Source organism: Pezoporus flaviventris, unplaced genomic scaffold, assembly GCF_033815535.1.
Source record: "Pezoporus flaviventris isolate CSIRO_AGI_PZ_B2104156 unplaced genomic scaffold, CSIRO_AGI_Pfla_v1 ptg000014l, whole genome shotgun sequence".
NCBI lineage: Eukaryota > Metazoa > Chordata > Aves > Psittaciformes > Psittacidae > Pezoporus > Pezoporus flaviventris.
In genome coordinates, this window is record NW_026892562.1 from 539074 (window position 1) to 561898 (window position 22825).

The 22825-nt window shown below is 39.8% G+C and overlaps 1 protein-coding gene across 3 annotated transcripts in view; it reads right to left on the bottom strand.

The window, feature by feature from the left end:
- The window catches only part of NAV2 (neuron navigator 2), a 400494-nt gene that overhangs the window by 82766 nt on the left and 294903 nt on the right, over positions 1-22825 (bottom strand). For all 3 annotated transcript variants that reach the window (XM_061453111.1, XM_061453110.1, XM_061453109.1), the window contains 4 exons: positions 21913-22025; positions 18335-18443; positions 16516-16905; positions 3498-3620 (listed from right to left, as the gene is read on the bottom strand). In XM_061453111.1, coding sequence (XP_061309095.1) covers positions 3498-3620; positions 16516-16905; positions 18335-18443; positions 21913-22025 — 735 coding nt within the window. The remainder of the gene's footprint in view (positions 1-3497; positions 3621-16515; positions 16906-18334; positions 18444-21912; positions 22026-22825) is intronic.

Here is a 22825-nt window from a genome sequence, read left to right on the forward strand (position 1 = left end):
TCATGTTTTAACTTTTTAAGACAAAGACTATTCTGTCTATGTCTTCCCCTCCTCATCTGCAAAACCAGGAATTGCAGGCACTTTCGTTTAATTTTAGCTGCATTGTCCCAGTTAAGAAGAAAAACCAAATAAATATACACTCATAACTTCAAACTGTCTTATCCTACAATAAAACTACAAAAATAATATCCTAGCAACAATTCTCTTTTTAAAAATCTTTTATTGTAAGATTTTTTCATTGTCTACAACAGTAGGGCCTAAAAAGAACATTTGATGCAGCTTCTTATGTGATACACATCAACACTATGTCTGTAATTCTACTTTCCGTGGCATTTGCCTCCTTCCAAAAGCAGTGACATTTCCTTCTCTCCCTGCTTTTCAGAACAGGCTAGTATGGCCCCCAAGTTGATGACTTGCTTCAACTTGCTTTTCAGCTCTTCTGAAGTGTGATCCAAATTCCCATGGTTATGAAGGCAGTCCAGCTATCTCCCTCTGGCACGCAACACTAACCCACCTTTTTAGTCATCACTGTAGCATGATTCAAGGAATTAAATTGCAGTTAGTGAATTTAAGCAAAGTCTAGTCAAAAGGTTGTACTCCATGAATGAATGTGAAGTGTTGACTACTACCTAAGCCCAGGGACATAATCCTAAATAACATTAATCTGTTTTCATGAAATGCAAATTAACAGCAAAATACTACTCCAGCTATTTTTGAGAGCCCTGTTTTTTTGCCATACGTAGAAGTTACTACAAACCACAGCATCTGAAAAAAATCTGCACTTGGTATCAATGGTGATAAACCCATGCTCTGCATGGGATGCCCTTTGGCTCTCTGCTCTGTTTTGGCTTCACTTCCAGTTCTTTCCTGTTCATCTCCTCTCCTGGTTCCACAGAATCCTTTGGGATTATCCAAAAACCTTGCCAAAGGTGGGAAATGCTACCAAAAATGCTATGTACTGCCAGAAGCCAGCTTCAGTCACAAATCCTAAGAGTTAAACGGAATATGGCCCTGTTTTTAACTGAGAGTGTGACAAGACTGTCCTTGTAGTCATCATAGATCTGAACCATGATACAGAAACACTCTTGAAGAACATGCTAAACACCCAAGTCATGTTTTACCTACAGTTCACCAATGCTGTAGCTGTTGGAAGTACTGTGACAAGGTAATCTGCTATCTGATGAGACAGGTCCTTATAGTCAGAAGCTGGGAAGACCTTTTTGTGCCTTATTACTCTCATGCAAAGACATGTAATTCATGCAACCTCAAATAGCATTTGAAAATGAAACAATCCAAGTTAGTCATGCTTGGAAGTAGCTATTTAAGCACTTCATCACTGAGGATTCTTTGAAAAGCCATATAGATATCTCCCCAATAACAGCATTAAAGCCACCTTTGACAAGCTTACATTCATTAATAGTCTTTTTTCCTATTCACAAGGATATGATAAATCATCAGAGGTTGAACTATCTTTTGTGAATAATAGGTTATACAAGAAAGCAATTATAGAAAGATTTACTCAAACCTAAGCTTCAAATTTCGTCCCTCTTATCCATATGGCTCTATAAATGCAAGTTACATACATGAAAGAAAGGGCAGTAAATCTCAGATTACGCAGCTGCACCTGATAATATGAAATCAACTTCAATAACCAGATGGTACATACCAAGTTCATATATGTAGAAGAGTCAAAATCATAGGTGGCTCATTTGCAACTTTAAAAAGAGAAAATAATTTCATGAACTAAATAAAAAGGCATTTTCAATGCTTTTTTTTTCATTCAAAATGCCTTTGTTCTGTGCAAACACAAATTGCCTTGAAGTAAATAAATAGGCTCAGCTGTGTTGTGCAGTGATTCCATTAACCTGGCAATCAAGCATTAAATTAAATTGCCTTGTTTGGATTTCCCTGCTGCAGGGGAAAAGGTACCTTCTATGAGCTGAGCCACCAAGTAAAAGCTTCACCACTAAACTTCTACAATTAGCAACACAAGAAACTAACCAAGTCAGCATATTGCAAAAATTCCTCTGATAACCTTTTAATGATTAACCTTATACTCAAAGGTTCATAGCCTCTCACACTCCTCCTCCCATGCATTCTATTAACACCTGCTTTGAACAAGCTGAATGTTATCTCCATCGTGTACCCATAAAGCAGCTCAGCACTCCTGCTTGCTGCCTCCAGTCACACCATGAAGACAGCAATTCATTACCATACTGTTTTATTCAACTCCTTTTCCTTATGCCAATTTTCATCCCGTGTTGCAGCTATATTGCCAACCATACAGAGTCTTTATTTACTGTATGTGAAGTCCACCCCCTCCATATGAATGATTTTTCAAAACAAACAATGGAAACAAACTACATTTCAGAGTGCCACAGTCCCCTTCTAAGTGAAATATATTTAAACACACAACTAATCTCTCTTGTGGAACATGTGCAATTGGTCCTGATGTGTGGTATCTTCAGGGAAGAAGCTTGGCAAATAAAATGTGAGAATAATTTACATGCCAAAAAAAAGTGTTGCAAGCACAAAAAATACTGGATGGGAGAAGGAATCAAGGATGAGGAATGTATCACTAGCTCTCCAGAAGGCTGACTGTTACTTAAATGAGAATATAATCTCTATTATTATATATTTAATTATACCAACCTGCTCTTTCCTAATAGCAAGAGAACACCAAAGGAAATTTAGTACAGCTTTCTTTAGAAACAAGGATAGATTCTCTAGCACTTGTATTCCCTTAGTAATCTATGGATCACAACCAAGAAAGTAACATTCTTATCAAACTCAGATAACTAATATTATGTCCCTGGAAAGTCTTACCAGTAACAAAATGAGAAAAAACTTTTAGTTCAGAAATTGGTTCAAACCTGTACCTCAAAATCCATGTTTTATACTTAGGGGCCCCTCATAGAAGAAAATGAATGTGCTGCACTTAACTACATCAACACCCATCAGGCTTTGAGCTTGGAAGGGAAAGAAGCAGCTATAGGCTGATGGCATTAAAAGCAGAGGTATTTAACCCATATACCTCAGCTCTAACAGAATATAAGTCTCATTACTGTCCATCTCCTTAGCTTCATTTATGATCGCACTCCCATAAATTATGGTTTTTAGTCCCCTAATTCTTGATCTTTGGCCTTGACTGTTCACACTGAATCGCTGGATTTGGAAGAATCAGTGGAAATGAGAAGAAAATTTGGTCTTTTTTATTTCAAATGCTATCAAAATAGAAGTTTTATATTTTCTTGTGCTGTATCCTGTGCACAGAAAACTAGATGAGATTCCAGGAAAGCAAATCAGAAGACATCAAGTCAGCATTTATCCTGACACCTCTATGAACATATAAACCTAAAATACTCTGGAGAAGGTTATATCCATGTATTCAGTATCTGAATTCCCAAAGCTATTTCATCTCTGAGATCCAATATGCATTACATACAGCATGAATCAAGCATGGTGTTACAGGTGAGCACTTGCTGATGAGACCTTACCTGTCAGCATCTCCAAGCCCCAGTGAAGTGTTGCGCTGCATCGTCTCCCTCACCGCAGCCATGCCATCAGGCAGCCGGTTTAGCCTTCGAGTATAGAGCCCCAGACCACCATCGGTCATATACCTTTAGAACAGCAAAACAACACGTCAAACAGGAAAACTTTTATATATTGTATTATTGCTCCTATCTTCTGCATGTTTTTAATTGCATATTGCAATTTGCTCACCTGTAAGTGAAGAATACTACTCAGAATATGAAGCAAGGAAAACTTTCTTTACTAGTGCAGCGGAATATTGTTCTCAATAACATCTTGTAGTCTCTCACATTAATAAGAATTGAATTTCAACACATTTCAACCAAGGAAGAAAACTTTCATTAACGTTGCCTAGCTGTAAGTAATTTAATATTTGTGAATGCTATCATTAATGATCCTTTCCTGTCCAAAAAATGCATGATTTATATATACCCTCCTGAACTCTGTGTGGGCTAAAACACCATGATGGAAATCTCAACCCTTTGACAAGTTACCTGCAAAAATTACATTGAATACATCCTAGATTTTGCCAATGATCCATGAGCAATAAGTACCCCAAGATTTACTGTGAGAAATAAAAGTTGCAGCATGAATGGAAAGTTTTTGTCAGCCTTGTTTTGGCTCTTACATTGTACTCTGTCTGCAAGTGTGGCCTAAAGACATCTGCATTTAAAAAGTGTTACTGTTCTTAGATATTAAGTGCCAGGTGCATATATGATACCTCACAAATTGCTAAAATAGCACTTTTTACTTTAGACAAAAATGAATCTTAAATTTAACAGAGATGGTGGACAAGAACACATAAATGTCACCAGGAGCAGTTCCTCACAATAATGCATGTTGTGTCATTCAGCATTTTTGCTGAAGTCTGTACCGACGCAAACAGCAATTGCCATCATGTCATGTAACTTCAGTATGTGGTGATAACCAAGGAAAGGAAGCTTTAAAAACTGTACAATTACCCAGCAGTTTGATTTATGAATAAAATGTTTTAATATACTGATATTAAACTAAGAAGTTGAAGAGTTGCTCCATGAGGTGCCCTACACTGATATCTCAATAATGCTTTTAAACATCTTGCAGCATTTTGCAACAGTAGTTCCAAGTAAGTACGGTCCAAGTGGCAGAATAACACAGGAGGATTTAATCTTCTGTCATTTCTAACTACAGATACATGCAAGCTAGCTTTAAACTAGAAAGTCAAGTCTCCTTTGCCTCTCATGGCACTGGCAAAGAGTGAGCTCTGTGCTACCACCACTAGTTTGTCAGCCCAGGCACATCTCCATGAACATCACTGACAGTTTTTAGACACCTGAGACTGTAGTAACCCCAACAACCCCCACAGTACAGTTGTTGTCTCTGGCATACTGCTGGACACGTAACATACCTCACAGATTTTGGAGCTGATGGGATTGTATCCTCTTAATCCTTTAGCTCTCTTAACAAATCAACAGCAGTCCACAGAGTAATATCCAGATATGCAGGGATATTCCTCCTGCTTATCAAGGCACAGAGCTTTTTTCCTAATGGCAAGACACCCTCATCCACAGTAAGGAAGGAGAGATGATCCTAGCTGCAGCCAGCAATGTCTTTGCTGGCAAGATGTTACTGCAACAGACATACTTCACCCAAGTCAAATCCAACCACTAAATTCATCAAAATGGGCTGGTAAAGAGTCAAGAAGCCCTGCACAATCTGCTGGTTATTGCTTCAGGTATATAAATCTGTACAGGGCCTTCCCAGGAACAACCCAGGAGTCTCTTCAGGGAGTCTTAACAAAGAGGTTGCTAAGGCTGTTAAGTCAGACACAAGAGGATTCCCCATTCAGTAAATCCATGGGGACATGATTCTCCAAACTCTTAAAGCCTGTAAAAAGCATGAGGAACAGTTGCACTATAACTTGTGTGGAATTCTCCTTAGGTCTAGCATTCTAACTTCTGCTTGATATAGTATATAAATATTTTATCATGGAAGAATATATTTTTCCTTTCAGCTACTAAAATAAAAGTGGAGCCTAAGACCATACTGTTATACAAACATGCAAACAGCATTCTGCAAAAACATCTAATGCACATACATTAATAGGTTTATTGCAGATACTTGTCTGCACATGAAACATGTTTCTGTATGAATACCCATTGTACATGTACTAGAAAACATAGCTTTTGGCTTTGCTGTCAGATTTCTGGTATGTGACTAGTCCTTTGATAAAAAAGATCAGCTACAGCTGAAATAGATTGTTCTCCATGCTTATTACTCAAAATAGGTGAAATGAAATATATTACTCATTAGCCATGCTGAAATTAATGAAATGCTCTTTTACTACCATCAACAGATTTCATTTTCTATGTAGAAGCTCAGCAAGCTGATCCAGATTAGAATACATATACAGATAGAATAATACTGCAGTTGCATCCAACTGAAAACTGACAGATTTCCATAAATCTTTTACAAGTCAATGGAAGCTGGATGCTTCTGTCTTCTTTGACAACTAGATGGTGAGTTTTTTCTAACCAGGATCCTGTAAACACAAGCATATAGGAAATTGTTTTACCCACTATACCAAAAGGACAAGTTTCTTAGAATACAAAATAGTATTTTGAAACAGGTTTGTGTAATCATAGATTGAAAGCTTTCTACCTTATTTTCATTACATGCAACGTCCTCTACCGAGGAATGTTTAATTCCAAAAAGGTGCCAAAACTAACAATTCCTTCATGCAGCAGTGAGTTGAAAGAAAAGAAGGAAAGGTACTAGCTTCTAAATTCTGTGGGGAAAAGCACATTTACAGTAAACACACTTTAAAATAAATGAAAAAAAAAAATCCCTATTATTCATTGTACAGAGGAGATGAGAAGTTACTGTGGCAAATATCTCCAGCTATTGCTTCCTTTTCCTTCTTCTCCATCCCCTCAAACTTAAACCTGTCTTGGCTCTCAGAAACCGTCGTGCCTTTATGAATACAACTTCATTACTGCTGCAGATATTAGGTTTAGGAGATAGGAGAATATAATGAAGGTATATTTTTCTAAAGACAATCTTAGAAGGTTTCACTCAGGGAGGAATAAACCTAAAAATATTATCCTGCGTGCATGTAATTCTACCAGAATTTATAGCCCTATACACATCTACACAACATGGAATGCTAGTATAGTAGCTTCTCCTCTGCAATGACACACTGCAGTTATCTATGATGTGTCAGGTCTTTGACTTTTCTTATTAAAAAAATGACAAATTTGCACTGAATGCCTTGCTAGATTTATGAATCTTGAGAACTATGCAAGTATATTCAGTGCAAAACCAAGCATTTCAAAGTATTTCCCTGCCTGTCCCAAAGTAAGAAGTTTAAACATATGATCTGGGAAAAAGCATAGTATCCAGACTCTGTGACTCTAATACAGATGGGTAAATACTACATATTCAAAGAATTTAATAACTCAGATGCTTTAGGAATGGTACAAATAACCAATGGGGAATAATTGCCTTTAATGCAGTCCAATATAATCATACTTAATGAATGGACAGTGATGATGTTGGTTAAACTCAGTTTCTAATCTTTTCAGGAATTAATGCTTAATTGTCTCTATAGTTTCACTTTTCATCAGCAAGGAAACAAAATCAACCAAACTTCTTGGATTATTAAAAGACTTAAGTTAAACAAGAGCAGAATTACGCACTTCTAACACACAAGTGGAGCCTGCTTTCTAGGTCACACTATTTTTCTAGGAGAAAGTGGCTCCCTGCCCTGTTTTATGGACATAAAGTAATTTGCTTTGGAGTTCCCTGGACAACCTGGGCCTTTAAACTTCTCTTTTCTTTAGCCAAATACACCTTTTCTATGCCTCTCAAATTTTGAATGCTTTAATAAGTCCTTCCAAGTGCAACATTTTGAGGGTATTTCTGATGCTGAAGTGATTTATTTCCCTTTCCTGAAAGGCACGCTGAGGAAATAGGAATGGATTATGCCAGGGGTTGGTAAAATCCAGCAGTCTGAGTCACAGGACTTCTGTCCACACTCCCTACTTACCCATGTATGCAGCCAGCCAACAGCACACCTACTTTTATAGTCTGACAACTCTACCACTTCATATATATTCATTTCATTCCTTAATGTATGAATATAACATTTTTTTCCAGTTTTGAAAATAGATAGCCAAGGGACAGGCACTCTTTACTTAAGTATTAAGAAAAGGAGCAGCAGGTAAATCAGCAGCACACAATAGCCCAGACAAGCCTACCCTGATCTGCTCAGCATCAAACTGAGCTCTGTTTCTCATGTACAGAGAAACAGAACTCAGTAATCTCAACTCTATAATCTCAAACCCACAAGCAGGAGAGCAGCAATGTGCCCCCAGACTGAAGCTGATTCTGCCAGCTTAGGTGCTCCTGCCTTCCTTCCTCTTGGTGCTTTGGATTCAAGGTTAGGTTGGAAATAGTGGCCCAAGTGCCTCTTGGTAGAAGACTTGCATAGCAACCCAAGTGCTTGAAACTTGAAGAAACAAAAAGTTTGTAAGTTTTACAGCTTTTAGATTATTCCATAAATCAACATCCATTTTGACATGCAAAAATGTTCTCTTTTAGCTGCAGCAATAACACTGTTAGTGTTTTCCTTTAAACATGTGTTTTCACTAGGCTTCATCTGTGTTGTTGTTACAGTTAGTTAAACGAGATCAAGAAGCTTAACAAGCTTTGAGTATTAAAGGAGTCTAACTTCGCCAGTTGCAAAAAACCAACAGCACAAAATTCTCCACTGCTGTTTTGGAAATATGATGAACATGATCAAAATTATTATATTGATGTCTTTATATTAAATATAAATACTATTTTATGTTCCACTTGCTTGCCTCAACTTATTGCCCTTTCTTCAGGCTGTTAATGAGAAGAAAGGGCAAGTTAAAGCCTTACTTATCCCTCTTCATCTAGCTTGGAGTTGAATGGTCCTTCAGAAATGAGTGGAGCACGGTATCTTGAAAGAGAACTCTGGCTACAGCAGTAGGACTTCAAATGCCAATATTAACTATTAACAGCCCTCAAAGCAGGCTTCAAAGAAGCCAGGAGATTAACACACATACAAGAAGGCAGCAAGACCTGGGAAGAGACAAGGACAGCAGAAATCCACATATTTTGCAGAGGAATTTGGGTATGAGCCTGCAATGACTTTTCTAGGAGACGCAAGGGCTTTGTTAAAGCATGAGGACTTCATTAGGACTAAAAGAATTCTTCCCCTTGTAACCAAATGACAGATGAAAGCTGAATTATTTTCAAGATGCAGTCTTGCTTAACTATACTTATTGCCATTTCCCACATTTTTCCTAAACTATATCTTTGGGATAGTATCTTTACGGCCTAGCATCTTCTGAGCAGGTTTAGTTCAATCCAATGAGAACACCAAGTTAATCCTGTGGTTTGGAGGCCTTGTCCCAGAGCTGTGAGCACTTCCTGTGTGCAGGAGTCAGGCCACAGCAAATGTTAAGTCTGGGGGCAAAGCCTCTCTAGCCCAAAGATACGTCCAGCATACCTAAGTTAAAGGTGAGTAGCACAAAAGAGTCATTAAAAGACAATTGTTCCCTCCTGTTTGAGGGGATTAAAATCCAGATTACTCATCTGACAGAAGAATTAATCTGAGAACCAGACCAACCTAACAGTAATGCCAGACTAAATACTCTCTGGAGCATTCCATGGGCATCAACCATCCACATTATGAAGCTGGGCCAGTGGACAGTGAAACCCAAATGGATCACCTCATTGTAAGATTCATCTGTACAAAGGAGAGTAAATCACAACAGCCGTTACGACATTTGGAAGAAGGAGGGAGCAACCCTGGTGTTCCAACTCCCAGATGGTTTCTGAAATTTATCCAGTCAATCACTAACATGAATGACCTATACTGGCAGAGGTGACCAAAGATGGCAATCTGACAAAATGAGGTAGACAAGACTGGAAAACACCCAAGAGATCAATCCTTTCAGGTGTGCATATGCCACTCTAGACCCCAGCGAAACATGGGTGGAAACTCATTACTTGACAGGACAAGGATCACACCTGCCAAGCACAGGCTACAAGCCTGGAGCAAGCTGAAGATCCACCAGAACCAAGTAGCTGTTCAATGGGGTTTTGCATGTGCCAATTTTGATTTAAATGCCTAATCCTTTCTCAGAATCTATTTCAATGAAAATCATTGTAATAAGCCATTTTGCATTTGCCTCTTTAATTTTGTCAGAGGGAGGAAGGACAGGTGACCAAAGAGGTGCAATGAGGGAGTGCGCCTTCTCTACAAGCTCTCAGCAAGGTCAGCAGCACAGGAAGAGTTTCTGCTTTGGACACCCTGATGCACGCTTCTTTCCTGCAGGTGAGCCACATGGACAAAATGTGTATGATTGCATCTCCCTCTACTGGTTAGCCCCAGTACTTATTTTGTGCTTTAGAAACTGTCCTTTTGCTCAAATTACAAAAACCTGTTGGCATAGAAGCAGCAGTTCAAACGCTGCTGAGATGTTTATTACAAAAACAAGCCCAGATTAGGATGATGGCTATTAAATGGTATTTTGGTAGTCACGGACATTAGGACAGTACCAGTAAGCAAAAAACAACACACTACAACTTGTTGAGTTGGTTCTACTGACAAATACTACACATGATCCAATGAGTCTTTTTAGCACTATACCAATAAAAAAAATAAGCCTGATTCCAGCTGATCTCTAAGGTTGTAATTTACAGGCCTCTGATGTCTGCTGTGCTAAATCCTACACTGCAAAAATAAGTTCTATAAGAGCATGTTATCTGAGATACCATTTGTGATAAATGTTCAAACAGTTTTAGTGATGAAGCTGACACCAAAACTATTCCTGAACTGAGTGCAATATTTCAGAATATTTAAAATAATATACATTATTAATACTGAAAATGCTTGCAGTACTGTTCTTGGAATATTACTGTGATTTAAACAGTGTCCTAATTTTTTCTTTTCATTCTCACAGCACCAGGACATCTATAATTTTAAATCCAACAGCTAGTTCTGAAACAGTTCAAGACAGCTTACTAAAACAAAAACCAGAAGTCACTATTTCCCAATACCTTTTCATAAAAGTCAAAATTTTGAGTTGCCTCAGTCCTTCATTATTTGTGTTTAATTATCTATGTACCACATATTGCTACTGTGTTGCAATGTTGAAAAGGTCAAAATATAAGCAACCAGTCCTAGCAAGGCAGAAGGCAGTTCAAATAAACATGGCTCAAGTATATAAGAGAAATGAAATAAACCTCCTAATGATGCTTAGTAATATTATAAGTGTAAGGAATGCAGTTTTACCCATCCACAGTATTTAGATGAAATTTTATCACTAAAATCGTACCATTTAAAGAGCAATGCCCAGTAAAAACACTAACACACTGTACCTCAAAGTGCACATAAAAAATACAGTGGTAATCACCATGGCAAAAATTAAATGGGAAAAGACTATAGGTAGCACTGAATCAATGTACAGGGAGAAATAGATTCTCATTCTCACCATGATTAGCTCAGTCACTCTTGATTTCTAGCCATCCCTGGAGACATTCAAGGTCAGGCTGGATGTGGTTCTCAGCAACCTGATCTAGTTCAAGACTTCCCTGCTCACTGCAGGGGGGTTGGACTAGATGACCTTTGAAGGTCCCTTCCAACCCAAACCATTCTCTGATTCCTGCTGCAGGCAGCTGAGAAGGAATAAGCTTATCTTAACTCCTGTGACCAAGATCAGGTTCTCATTAGCAGCAAACCGCATCATCTTTCCCTTTCTCTTCAACTTTAGCCCAAGTGAAGGTCTGTTTCACCACACAAGCCTGACATCTGAAAAAGATGCTTCCCTGTCTGACTGGTAAATAGAACAAAATCTATCAGCTGAAAAAATCCTACAAATACCAATTACACTTCAACATTCAATTAAATCAGTCCTCAATTTCACCTCTTCCTCTCAAACTCTCCTTTGCAACCTAAGAGATGTAACACCTAGATTTGAGTCTACAACAGAACTCTATTTCAGTGATGGTTTTGGTGCATGTTACCCAAGGGCAGACAGGCCTCTGCACCACAAGGATGATTTCTACGTAGGGCATGATGCTTTCATGTGGGTTTGATTGAACTGAGAGGATAAAGCCCAGTTCCCCAGTCCAGAGTGACCTACTTTCCCCTTCAGCATCCTTTCATTCATGTTTTGACAGGGCTTTGAGCAACCTGGTCTAGTGGAAGATGTCCCTGCCCATGGCAGGGGGCTGGAACTGGATGTGTTTTAAGTTCCCTTCCAACCTTAACCATTCTACGATTCTCTAATGCACCTGCTTGTAGTGCTCCCTGGGGAGCATAAAGGCCTGAATAAACAAGAAGGACTCATAATCCTGTGAGCATCGCACACACAAAAGCATTAATAAGTTGTGGAGACAGGGATCTGGAATGGGAATGTATCAGCCCCAAAGCATCAAATAAATGGGGAGGTTAATAAAAAGGTAGAAAGTGTCATCAAGATGTAGGTATGTATATGTTAGTAGCTAGAGGGAGAATGAAGTGTTCAAAACCTTCCTAACAACCCCCCAGAAGCTATGAGAGTTAATGTCCCTACTTGGGACAATCTCTAGGGTGGGTAGGTGACACAATTCTGGGCTTTGAGGTGAAGCTCTGAAGCCTCAAGCTCAGCCACCAGCTGAGGGAGGAGGGCTGGATGCTTATTTCTCACCTCACACAAATCCTACTCATGTTGCTTTGTCATTTGGTTGATGTTTTAGCTCTCTCAGTAAGAAAATTTCTTACCTTTGATCCACCCCCTGGAGACTTTCTTGGTTTAAGAGATACTTTCTGCACGATCGGAAAAGATACTCTTTCTAAGCCTATGAAAGCAATCCTGGTGTCTGCCAGGGCTCTGCTTGAGCAGATTTATTAAAGGAGGCCAAATGAAACTTCCCATGACCCAGTACATTTCAAAGAAAGCATCAGGAGCACAGGGCTAATATAGTTTATCTTGGATATTGGATTTATTTTGGCTGTAACAAATAGTTTGGCTTTCTGCCCTATCAGTTTGCCAATGAAAACACAGATCCAAGGTTTTCAGAATGCGGGGTTGTAGCAAGTCTGAAAAATGACACAGTGAAACACATACCAGCTAATAAAGAGCTATTCATACTATAAATGCCCTAATGTGCTGCTTTCCACACAGGGACACCTTCCACTAGACCAGGTTGCTCCAAGCCCTGTCCAACCTGGCCTTCAATACTGACAGGGATGGGGCGTTGTTTGAACACTCAAGGTTAGGAGTGCGGTGTTGTGGAGTCCATGACTCTAAATGTTCTATTCCCCTTTCTTGATATTATTCTTGGTATGTAAGTCACTGCTTTGGTGACAAAGGTACCAACTTGCAAAAACATTTTATTACAAGTCCCTTAGACCCGGAATCTAAAGACCACTCTTGTATTTACTGACTATGGAGATTTTTATACATATATATATTATTTTTTTACCCTACAGGATGAACAGAGACACCCAGAAAAAGAAGTAATACACAGAGATGAGTGAAGGCACAGATTTCTCTGGAAATGTCATTCACAAACTCAACAGCTTTCTTATTCTTTCCTTTGCCTCAACCTGGAACCTGAACTTTATACACTAAGTAAAGAGCTGCAAAGACTGGGGCTCCTCTAGGATATGAACAACAGAAGTCTGAGCTGACAGAACTCTGGTAGGGACATCTCTCAGCTGATACTCCAGGTCTTTTATAGAAACCATGGAGCTACTCAGAAATTGTTTTTTTTCCTCACTTCTAGGCCAAAATTACAGCCAAAAGTCTGAATAAAAGTCACAGTTCAGAGGAAAAGCAGTAACTGATAGTAAAATAAACACTGCAAAACTCAGGTGTAAGTTGATTTATTTGAGGAAAGCACAAGGTGCTTTAGTGACAGGATGCATTACTAATGCAGCAACAGCTACTGGTGCTTTATCTGAAATAGGATTTTATACAGGACTTTACATCAGCTTCTTTACTATAGGTTTCCCTAACAAAAAATTAAAAATAAAAGATCTGTTTTTTTTTTTTTAAAAAAGGGCAGTGTGAAAGCATCCAAATATCCCTGACAGCAAGACTTAATGGAGGTTTCCAGATTGGTAACTAAAATGGTTAAGTTAGTAACATGGCAGGAGCTGGATTCCAGCTTTCTATTTCAGTAAGACACTAAATTTTCCAAATAAGCTGATGCTACAAGAAGTGTCACTTACAAAAACATTAAAGAAGAGCAAAGGATGTAAGACAGGGAAAAAAGGCTGCCACAAAAAGAAATATGCCATTTACATCTCAAAGATCAGTTTTAACATTAGTCTAATGCTGATATACTTGAGCTAAGAAAAAATGACTGTACTTTCTAGAAGGAATGGAAAACAGATATACTGAATTGAATACTGACTTTGGAGCAAAGAATACGTGCTTTTTCCACTCAAGAGGTGAAATGCTGATGTAAAACCTTGTTAATAATGATGTATCAACTCATACTGCTACACACTTGTTTTTTGCCTTTATTTTGTGCATGCAGCTATTTTACCCTACACACAGATGTAAACTCCTTTCCCTTCAGTGAACTGCCCCATCAAAGCTCAGGCAGCGTAAAGGTTCAGTACAAGTACAGAAAATGCCTCACTCTCTCCATCTCGTGGGCATAAATGAATGTTGCAGCATGTGTCTGACTACCTCAAGGAACCCCGTCTCAGGAAAACATTAATCATGTGCAACAGTATGTTCATATATAGATACATTTTCTTAACATGCACCTAAAGCTCAAACCATGTGCTTAAATCCCAGTGACCAAATTATCTGTGATAGAATCATAGAATAGTTAGGGTTGGAAAGGACCTTAAGATCATCTAGTTCCAACCCCCCCTGCCATGGGCAGGGACACCTCACACTAAACCGTATCACCCAAGGCCTCATCCACCCTGGTCTTGAACACTGCCAGGGATGGAGCATTCACACCCTCCCTGGGCAACCCATTCCAGTGCCTCACCACCCTAACAGGAAAGAATTTCCTCCTTACATCCAATCTAAACTTCCCCTGTTTAAGTTTTAACCCATTACCCCTTGTCCTATAACTACAGTCCCTAACGAAGAGTCCCTCCCCAGCATCATTATAGCCCCCCTTCAGATACTGGAAGGCTGCTATGAGGTCTCCACGCAGCCTTCTCTTCTCCAGGCTCAACAGCCCCAACTTTCTCAGCCTATCTTCATACAGGAGGTGCTCCAGCCCCCTGATCATCCTCATGGTCCTTCTCTGGACTTGTTCCAACAGTTCCATGTCCTTCTTATGTTGAGGACACCAGAACTGCACACAATACTCCACGTGAGGTCTCACAAGAGCAGAGTAGAGGGGCAGGATCACCTCCTTCGACCTGCTGGTCACACTCCTTTTGATGCAGCCCAGGATACGGTTGGCTTTCTGGGCTGCAAGTGCACACTGAAGCCTGCTCATGTTCATTTTCTCATCAACCAACACCCCCAAGTCCTTCTCCACAGGGCTGCTCTGAATCTCTTCTCTGCCCAACCTGTAGCTGTGCCTGGGATTGCTCCAACCCAGCTGTAGGACCTTGCACTTGTCATGGTTAAACTTCATGAGGTTGGCATCAGCCCACCTCACAGGCGTGTCAAGGTCCCTCTGGATGGCATTCCTTCCCTCCAGGGTATCAACCGAACCACACAGCTTGGTGTCATCGGCAAACTTGCTGAGGGCGCACTCAATCCCACTGTCCATGTCACCCACAAAGATGTTGAACAAGACCGGTCCCAACACCGATCCCTGAGGGACACCACTCATTACTGGTCTCCAGCTGGACATTGAGCCATTGACCACAACTCTTTTCATGTGGCCATCCAGCCAGTTCTTTATCCACCAAGTGGTCCATCCATCAAATTGATGTGTCTCCAATTTAGAGACAAGGATGTTGTGTGGGACAGTGTTGAACGCTTTGCACTAGTCCAGGTAGATGATATCAACTGCACAATAATGATAATGATAATGAGCTGTCTCTCCAAATGCTTATTAAAACTAGGAGAATATCTTTGTTTTGTTTCTTCCTCCAAATAATCACAGAATCACAGAATAGTTAGGGTTGGAAAGGACCTTAAGATCATCTAGTTCCACCCCCCCTGCCATTATTTATTAATTCTCCAAATAATCCAAAAATCTCCAAGTAATCATAGCAGGTTGAAAGAGGTGCTCCTGCCTCTCTTCTCTACACCCCACTTGGAGCACTGTGTGCAGTTCTGGTATCTGCAACATAAGAAGGACATGGAACTGTTGGAGCTAGTCCAGAGGAGGCCACAAGGATGATCAGGGGACTGGAGCACCTCCCGTATGAAGACGGGCTGAGAAAGTTGGGGATGTTCAGCTTGGAGAAGAGAAGGCTGTGTGGAGACCTCATAGCAGCCTTCCAGTATCTGGAGAGGGCCTACAAGGAGGCCAGAGCCCCTCTTCATCAGGCTGCCCAGGGAGGTTGTGGAGTCTCCTTCCCTGGAGACATTCAAAACCCGCCTGGACGCATTCCTGTGTAACATTATCTAGGTGTTCCTGCTCCGGCAGGGGGATTGGACTAGATGATCTTTCGAGGTCCCTTCCAATCTCTAACATACTGTGATTAGGACAAGGACAAGGGGGAATGGGTTAAAACTCAAACAGGGGAGATTTAGGTTAGATATAACGAACACATTATTTCTTGTGAGAGTGGTGAGGCACTGGAACATGGTGCCCAGAGAAGCTGTGGCTGCCCCATCCCTGTCAGTGTTCAAGGCCAGGCTGGACGGGGTTCAGAGCAACCTGCTCTAGTGGAAGGTGTCCCAGCCCATGGCAGGGGTAGGAACTGGATGAGCTTTAAGGTCCTTTTCAACCCAAACCAGTCTGGGATTCTATGAAAACAGTGTCATTAAACACACTTAAAGAATCACATACAGTAGAGTATTTAAGATGAAAATTAAAGGCACTTACCCACTTGTGATGTCATCAGCTCTGATATTCTTGCCCAGCACATCCCCATCACTCATATAGCCAGTGGCATCCATGGCAATGGCTTCCAGATCAATTTCATCACTTCCCTTGTCCGAGATGTCCACGTGGCAGACACTGCTGCCGCGAGATGCCAGCTGCCTCCGCAGCGGTGCCGAATACATGTAGCGTCCTGATTCCGTGTTGATGAAGCGGCTGGCATTCCCTCGTGGAGGATACCCGTTTCCCATCGATGGAGCATCGCCTGCCTGCAGGCGAGGGCTGGATTGCCCAAGTCTCCACGATAAAGGGGTCGGTCGTCCTGTCAAGCTGAGGATGCTGCGGCCGCTGATTTCAGTGGTGACGTTGGTGTCAAATGTAGTTTCCAATGTGCTTAAAGAGAGAAAAGCACTTAACTGAGTGTGGCCTGCTGTATGGTTTCAGGGGGATTGCAAGACCTTGCACCCTGAACTTGCACCAAGTTACAGACTGTGAGTAACAGCATTGACAGAACTTACCTGCCACAACACCTTGAGACAGGTCCATTCCTCCAACACTGCTCTTACATAATGCTACTCTTGCACCCAGGCCACCAAGTGTTCATCATTTATGTATTTCCCTGCCCATGGCAGGGGGGGTTGAAATTAGATGACCTTAAGGTCCTTTCCAAACCTAACTATTCTATGATTCTGTGATTCTATTCTATGAGAGTTCAGCTGAAATATATAGACTGTAGGACAGCTTAGTTTCAGCTAATCCATAGCTGCACCTTCTCATACCCACTGCTTTTCCTTCCCTGCTCAACCAACACTTTTTATTTTACCGTAGATATTTGCTAAAATAAGCAGCGTTGTACTATTTGCAATATGTTACATATAAACTATACAGTTTATGTGTTTACATATTACATATAAAACATATTACATGTAAAACACATACAAAAGTTTATATGTGTTTACATATTACATATAAAACCCTACGTATCCTCCAGTTAGAGTAATTAAATCATAGTGAGCTGTCACATTAATTGAAAATTCAAAAGAAAAACAGCATCGGGAGTTCAATCTTTGCAAGCTGTGCCTCAGTTTTAGATACAAAGCTAAAACACAAAGTGTTTCCCCCCATGAAATCATTTGGGGCTTTAGTCTACATGGCACTGAGCTCCAAGTAGGACCCCGACCTCACTAGGTGCTAAAGAGCTTATTCTCCCAAGCTTCAACACTGAAAAGATCTAAGTCACAGAATGTTTAAATGTAATAACAGTCTTTGTTTATTTAGAGCATATTTTAAATCTGGATGAAGATTTCCAAACGCTGCTTTACAAAAAAAAAAAAAAAAAAAGCAGTTCTATACATGGATAACTAATAATATTAGAGAAATTTGTTTGTGCAAAGATTGGTCAGAAATTCAAATTATACAGTTATGCACTTTATCAAGTGGGTCAAGCACAGTTCACCTGCTTATTTAAACAAAATATTACACATTAGGGGAGGGGGGTGTAATGCACTGAAGTTATTAAAGAGTAAGAAACATTTGAAACTGTAACTTATATTCAAACATCACTCAACACATTTAACAAGCACTGATCATTCCTCACCTTTGATTCTATAGACAACCTGCTACCATCAATTACTCAGAATACACCTCAGTAAACACTGAACATGACTCAGAATCTGTGCTTTAAAGACCAAAAGCACAAGATCAGTATTATCCACTGTCAGTGGTGATCATTTTTCAAGGATGTGCCCCACCCAGACCTAACAGATAAAATAAGAGCACAATGATTTCCATGATTTTCTTATAAGCAAAGCCATGCCATTACCTGTGAGTGACCTGGGTTCCTCTCAAACTAGACATGGTTTCCTCTAAGTTCTGCCGGAGATCAGCGATGTTTTTCACAGTTCGTAACCGCCGAGTTTCTGGATCCTCTCCTACAGGGAAAATAAGCCATAAGAAAAGATGAGGCAGGAAACAGCATACACCTGAGCCATTACCTCTGCCTCAATCTGGCTCAAACACCTTTTTTCCTCTGACTTCCTATTCTTTAACACTCTAAACTGATGATGACAGACATACCATTCCCCTACGGCCAGCACCTGCTGTTGCTGCAGCCAGGCTGAGAACAAGCTCTGTTCTCTTAACTTTATTTTACAGGCTGCCTTTGCACTAGAGCTTTCTGTGCTGTCATTTCCCCATATGACCCAATTTAAATTCTGGTTAACTTTCAACCTCATTAGAAGATCTGCTCCATCAATACCACCCTTTCCATCTCTTGTATCGACACAATTAACATCGACCCGACACAGCCAATCTCTCCAGTACTGTATTTTCACTAGATCTTCTTTTTCTCCAATTTAAATGAGTATCATTTCTACCACAAGAGCTTTCCAATAAACTAAATAGTGTTCACTAGGTGACTGTGCTGAGTGATGTTTCAGGTAAAATGGCAAAACTTTATGCTTGTCAACAACACAACACAGTTATCATTACTTAAATGTGCTACATGACACGCAGTGGGGGGATAACTTTCAGCTTCCCCGCATTTAGAAATCCCATTCTTTAAATACTCTGTTCTAAAACACATTTAGGTACTGTTCTTTAAAAGTAGTTTATATTCATTGAAGAAAAAAATCCTCATAGTGCCTCAGCATAATTTATTTTTATAAAATGAAGAATTTAATTACTGCTTCAGCATAACGTATTTACTTGCTGTCAGTTGTGAACTGAGAAATGTCTTGGATGCTACCTCAATTAAGCTATATATAAATAAACCTTCAAAGAGGTTGAAGAGAAGAGGATTTCTAGGAATGCAAATAACATCCTTTATAAGCTGAAACAGAAAACCTTCAAAAAGCTGTTACAAAGCTTCTGTTGGGCACAGAGAAAATTATTTCATTCTAAAGGGTTTACAACTCATGACCAAAGAAAATACTACAGCAAATTTAAAACTTGTAAGATTTTATATCTGCTTTCTCTGCACAAGTGATGCATTCTTAAGCTGCCAGGATATTGGTCACCCATGGAACTGCTAGCTTAGATGGCCATCTATATTACACAAATCAGAAATTGTAAGGATCAGATAAATAATCATAGAATCACAGAATGGTTTGGGCTGGAAGGGACCATAAAGCTCCCTCATGCGGGCAGGGACACCTTCCACTAAACCAGGTTACTGCAAGCCCCGTCCAACCTGGCCTTGAACACTGCCAGGGACAGGGCAGCCACAGCTTCTCTGGGCAACCTGTGCCAGCTGCTGTTGGAACCTGCCCCATTATTTGCTTTAAATTTCATGTTTCTGAAAGATGACAGGTTGGTGGCACAATAAAACCAAGTCACAGCCTCTTGCCTGCAAAGCAGCAGTAGCACAAACAACTCACCAAAGTGCTGGAGCCCTGACTATGGGGGCACTACCTAGGGAGGGGAAGATAGAAATGTTTATATCGTAATTAGCCTTTCTGAGATGAACAACAATGGCTCAACAAAAGCTCAGGTAGTGTCCACGTGAGTAAATTTTTTTTTAATGGGTCTCTACTCCTCAGGAAATAATTTCCCTGAGATGCAATTCACTTAGGCCAAATGGTCCAACAATTAAGTTCTGGCTGGAGTGCAAATAACTGCCTCACAAGACCCATTCCTTTAGCCAGCAGGTCTCTGGGACAGAAAGCATTGTCTATACTCATGGATCTACAATTCTTTTAAGTAAAGAACATCAAATATTTATAGGCCTTTAGCCTAACAAATGTCACAGTGCTCTTTTACAGATCATTACTCTCACAGGTATGAAGGCAAATGGTAGATAACTTTCTAAGAGAACATACATGAGACAAACTGAACCAGTTTCTATTGAGATCACTCTTATGCCTAAATTGATACCCAATTTTTACTGAAATGGCATTCAATTGCTTAAATTGTAAGTATACTTATAATACAGACACTGGATAGTGCCACTAGAACTTAAATTCTCTTCATGAGCAGGCAGCATCATTAAACTATTTAGCTTCCTTTCTTCCTTACCTGTGCTCTCTTTTGGTTTATATGTGCTTTTAAATTAAAAGCATCAATAGCTGCTATGTAAGGAGAGAAGAAATCTGTCCCTTATTTCTTCTAATTCATTTAGGTTGAGGGACCATTCTGTTTGGTATGCTCCTTTTTCCCTAAGATCCTTCTACGTACTGATGCTGTCAGAGGGGTTTGGCTGCATGCAGCTGGCTTCTGCATCTCCACTGTTTCAGGCTGTCAACCATCTTCCAGTTTTAGATATCAAAACTTACATATTCTACTTGAATAAAAAAACTCAAGGATTTTATCCCTTTTGCCATATATTTGCCTTTTAAATATTTAATCAACCTAGGTATAAATTGTACACACAGATATGCTCATTTATGCATTCTCCTCACAAATGACTGCCTCTTGCCTTTGCCACCAGCATATGTGCACCCAGGTATAAACCCAGCACTGACAGAATATGTAATGCAGTATGAAATTAACTCAGTTGTGAAACTTTTAGCCACATGATTGTTCCAAGCAGGGCAATCAGTTTCAAACCTCACATTAAACTGGAGGACACCGAGATTAAGTGGATGAAAAAACCTTGCTGATGAGAACTACTCCAAAAGTATGCAGTAAGCAAAGTCATAGACCCTGAAATTGGAATAGAAGGAGGCTTGACTGTGACTAAACCCATACCTTAGATCTTTAGCAGAACATGGTTGCTAAGAATTGTTTTCTTATATCAGTAAGTTTATAAATTATGCTTAAAAATTATCGCTAATCATCATATACTTCTTACAGGAGTATGAATTTAGATAAATATATGAAGTACTTTCTAATTTAGACTGGTAGTATTCTAATTACAATTAGTTTCAGCTTCTGTATGCCGGATATAGCAAATTGTAGCTGGATTTTGGTCTCCTATCGCTGCAAAGACAACTTCTGAAATCAGATTTTTGTGTGAGTGATACTGAGATTCCTCCAGACATATAAATGAACCAATACATCAAGGAAATTAATGTAATCTCTTCTGTAAGCTCTGAGGCAAAGTTTTAAAAACAAAAAAGAAATGTCAAATGCTTGGGAATACTCAGGATCCTTCAAATAGCTCAATCCTGAAAAGGTGCTAAACACTTCCAAGAAAAACATTAAGTATCCAGCATTCCTAATGATTTCAAGATATCTGGGGGGCACACCACTGTACAGAACTTGAGCATCTATTACTCAGATTATTGAAACACAGTTTCCATTGCTGAAGAGCTGAAAGAAATATTGTAACTCATCACAACTAAAACATTATGAATAAAATCAAATTAAATCCACCCCTAAAGAGGGAGCTCTTGACTTAAAACTTGCTTTAACCCATTATTTAACCAGACCACAGTGAGCAGCTCATGTTGCAAGACATACCCGAGAGGTCTTCGAGAGCAGGCTGTCCAGTTTTGACATAAAGAGCAGAATCGATGGCGACCCCTCCTGTGCTGGCCTCGGCTGTTACGTTCCCTTCATTGTCTGTCTGCGATCTGGAAGGCAAAACAAGAGATGTGCAGTCACCCTCCATCAAAAGTATCTCAAGTATAACAAGCAGGCAATTGCACCTGCCATCAGGCACTCTGCCCCTCTCTCCAGAATAGACCAGCAGACTGATTTTCCATAATTCATTAGTCCCATGTTGAATTACATCCTAGAAATGGAAACAAGCACTCAGCTGTGAAATAAAAAATTCAAAGTCAGTAATAGGCTTCACAGCTTGTCAGACAGGGCTAAAGACAACTGGATTTCCATCTACATTTTAATTCTCAGTAACATCAGTTGTGGCTAATCTGAGCTTGCACTGCATGAATATAAAGTGATTGGTGGGTGATGGCATGTTACCTGCCTGCTGGTTTCCCTTCAATAGCTAGCAATGTCACTTATTTGTATTTTAAAAGAAATAACTGGGTAAAACCAACTTCAAACTAATATTTCTTATCTGACATCACGGCTGTCAGTTAATGAAAGGTGATGTTTTAAGACCTTATTGTCAGATTCGAGTAATACATCTTGATTCCTTTCTTTTTACTAGTTGCACTCTGTTTTGCTCCTAGAGCCACATAAACAAGCGGCTGGAAGTTCTCCTGTCCAAAAGTTGAGTGCTGTACAAAAGTGAAGACAAAGCAGGGAATTACTATTGCAGTATTCTTCATTTCAGTTGATGCTATAGGAAATGTAGAACAATTTCTCATATCTTTTATTCAACAAAAACAGATCTATACTCAAACTAAGATGAACACCAAGTAAAATGCATTTTTTTGTTGTTTTGTCAGGACATTATAGTGATAAA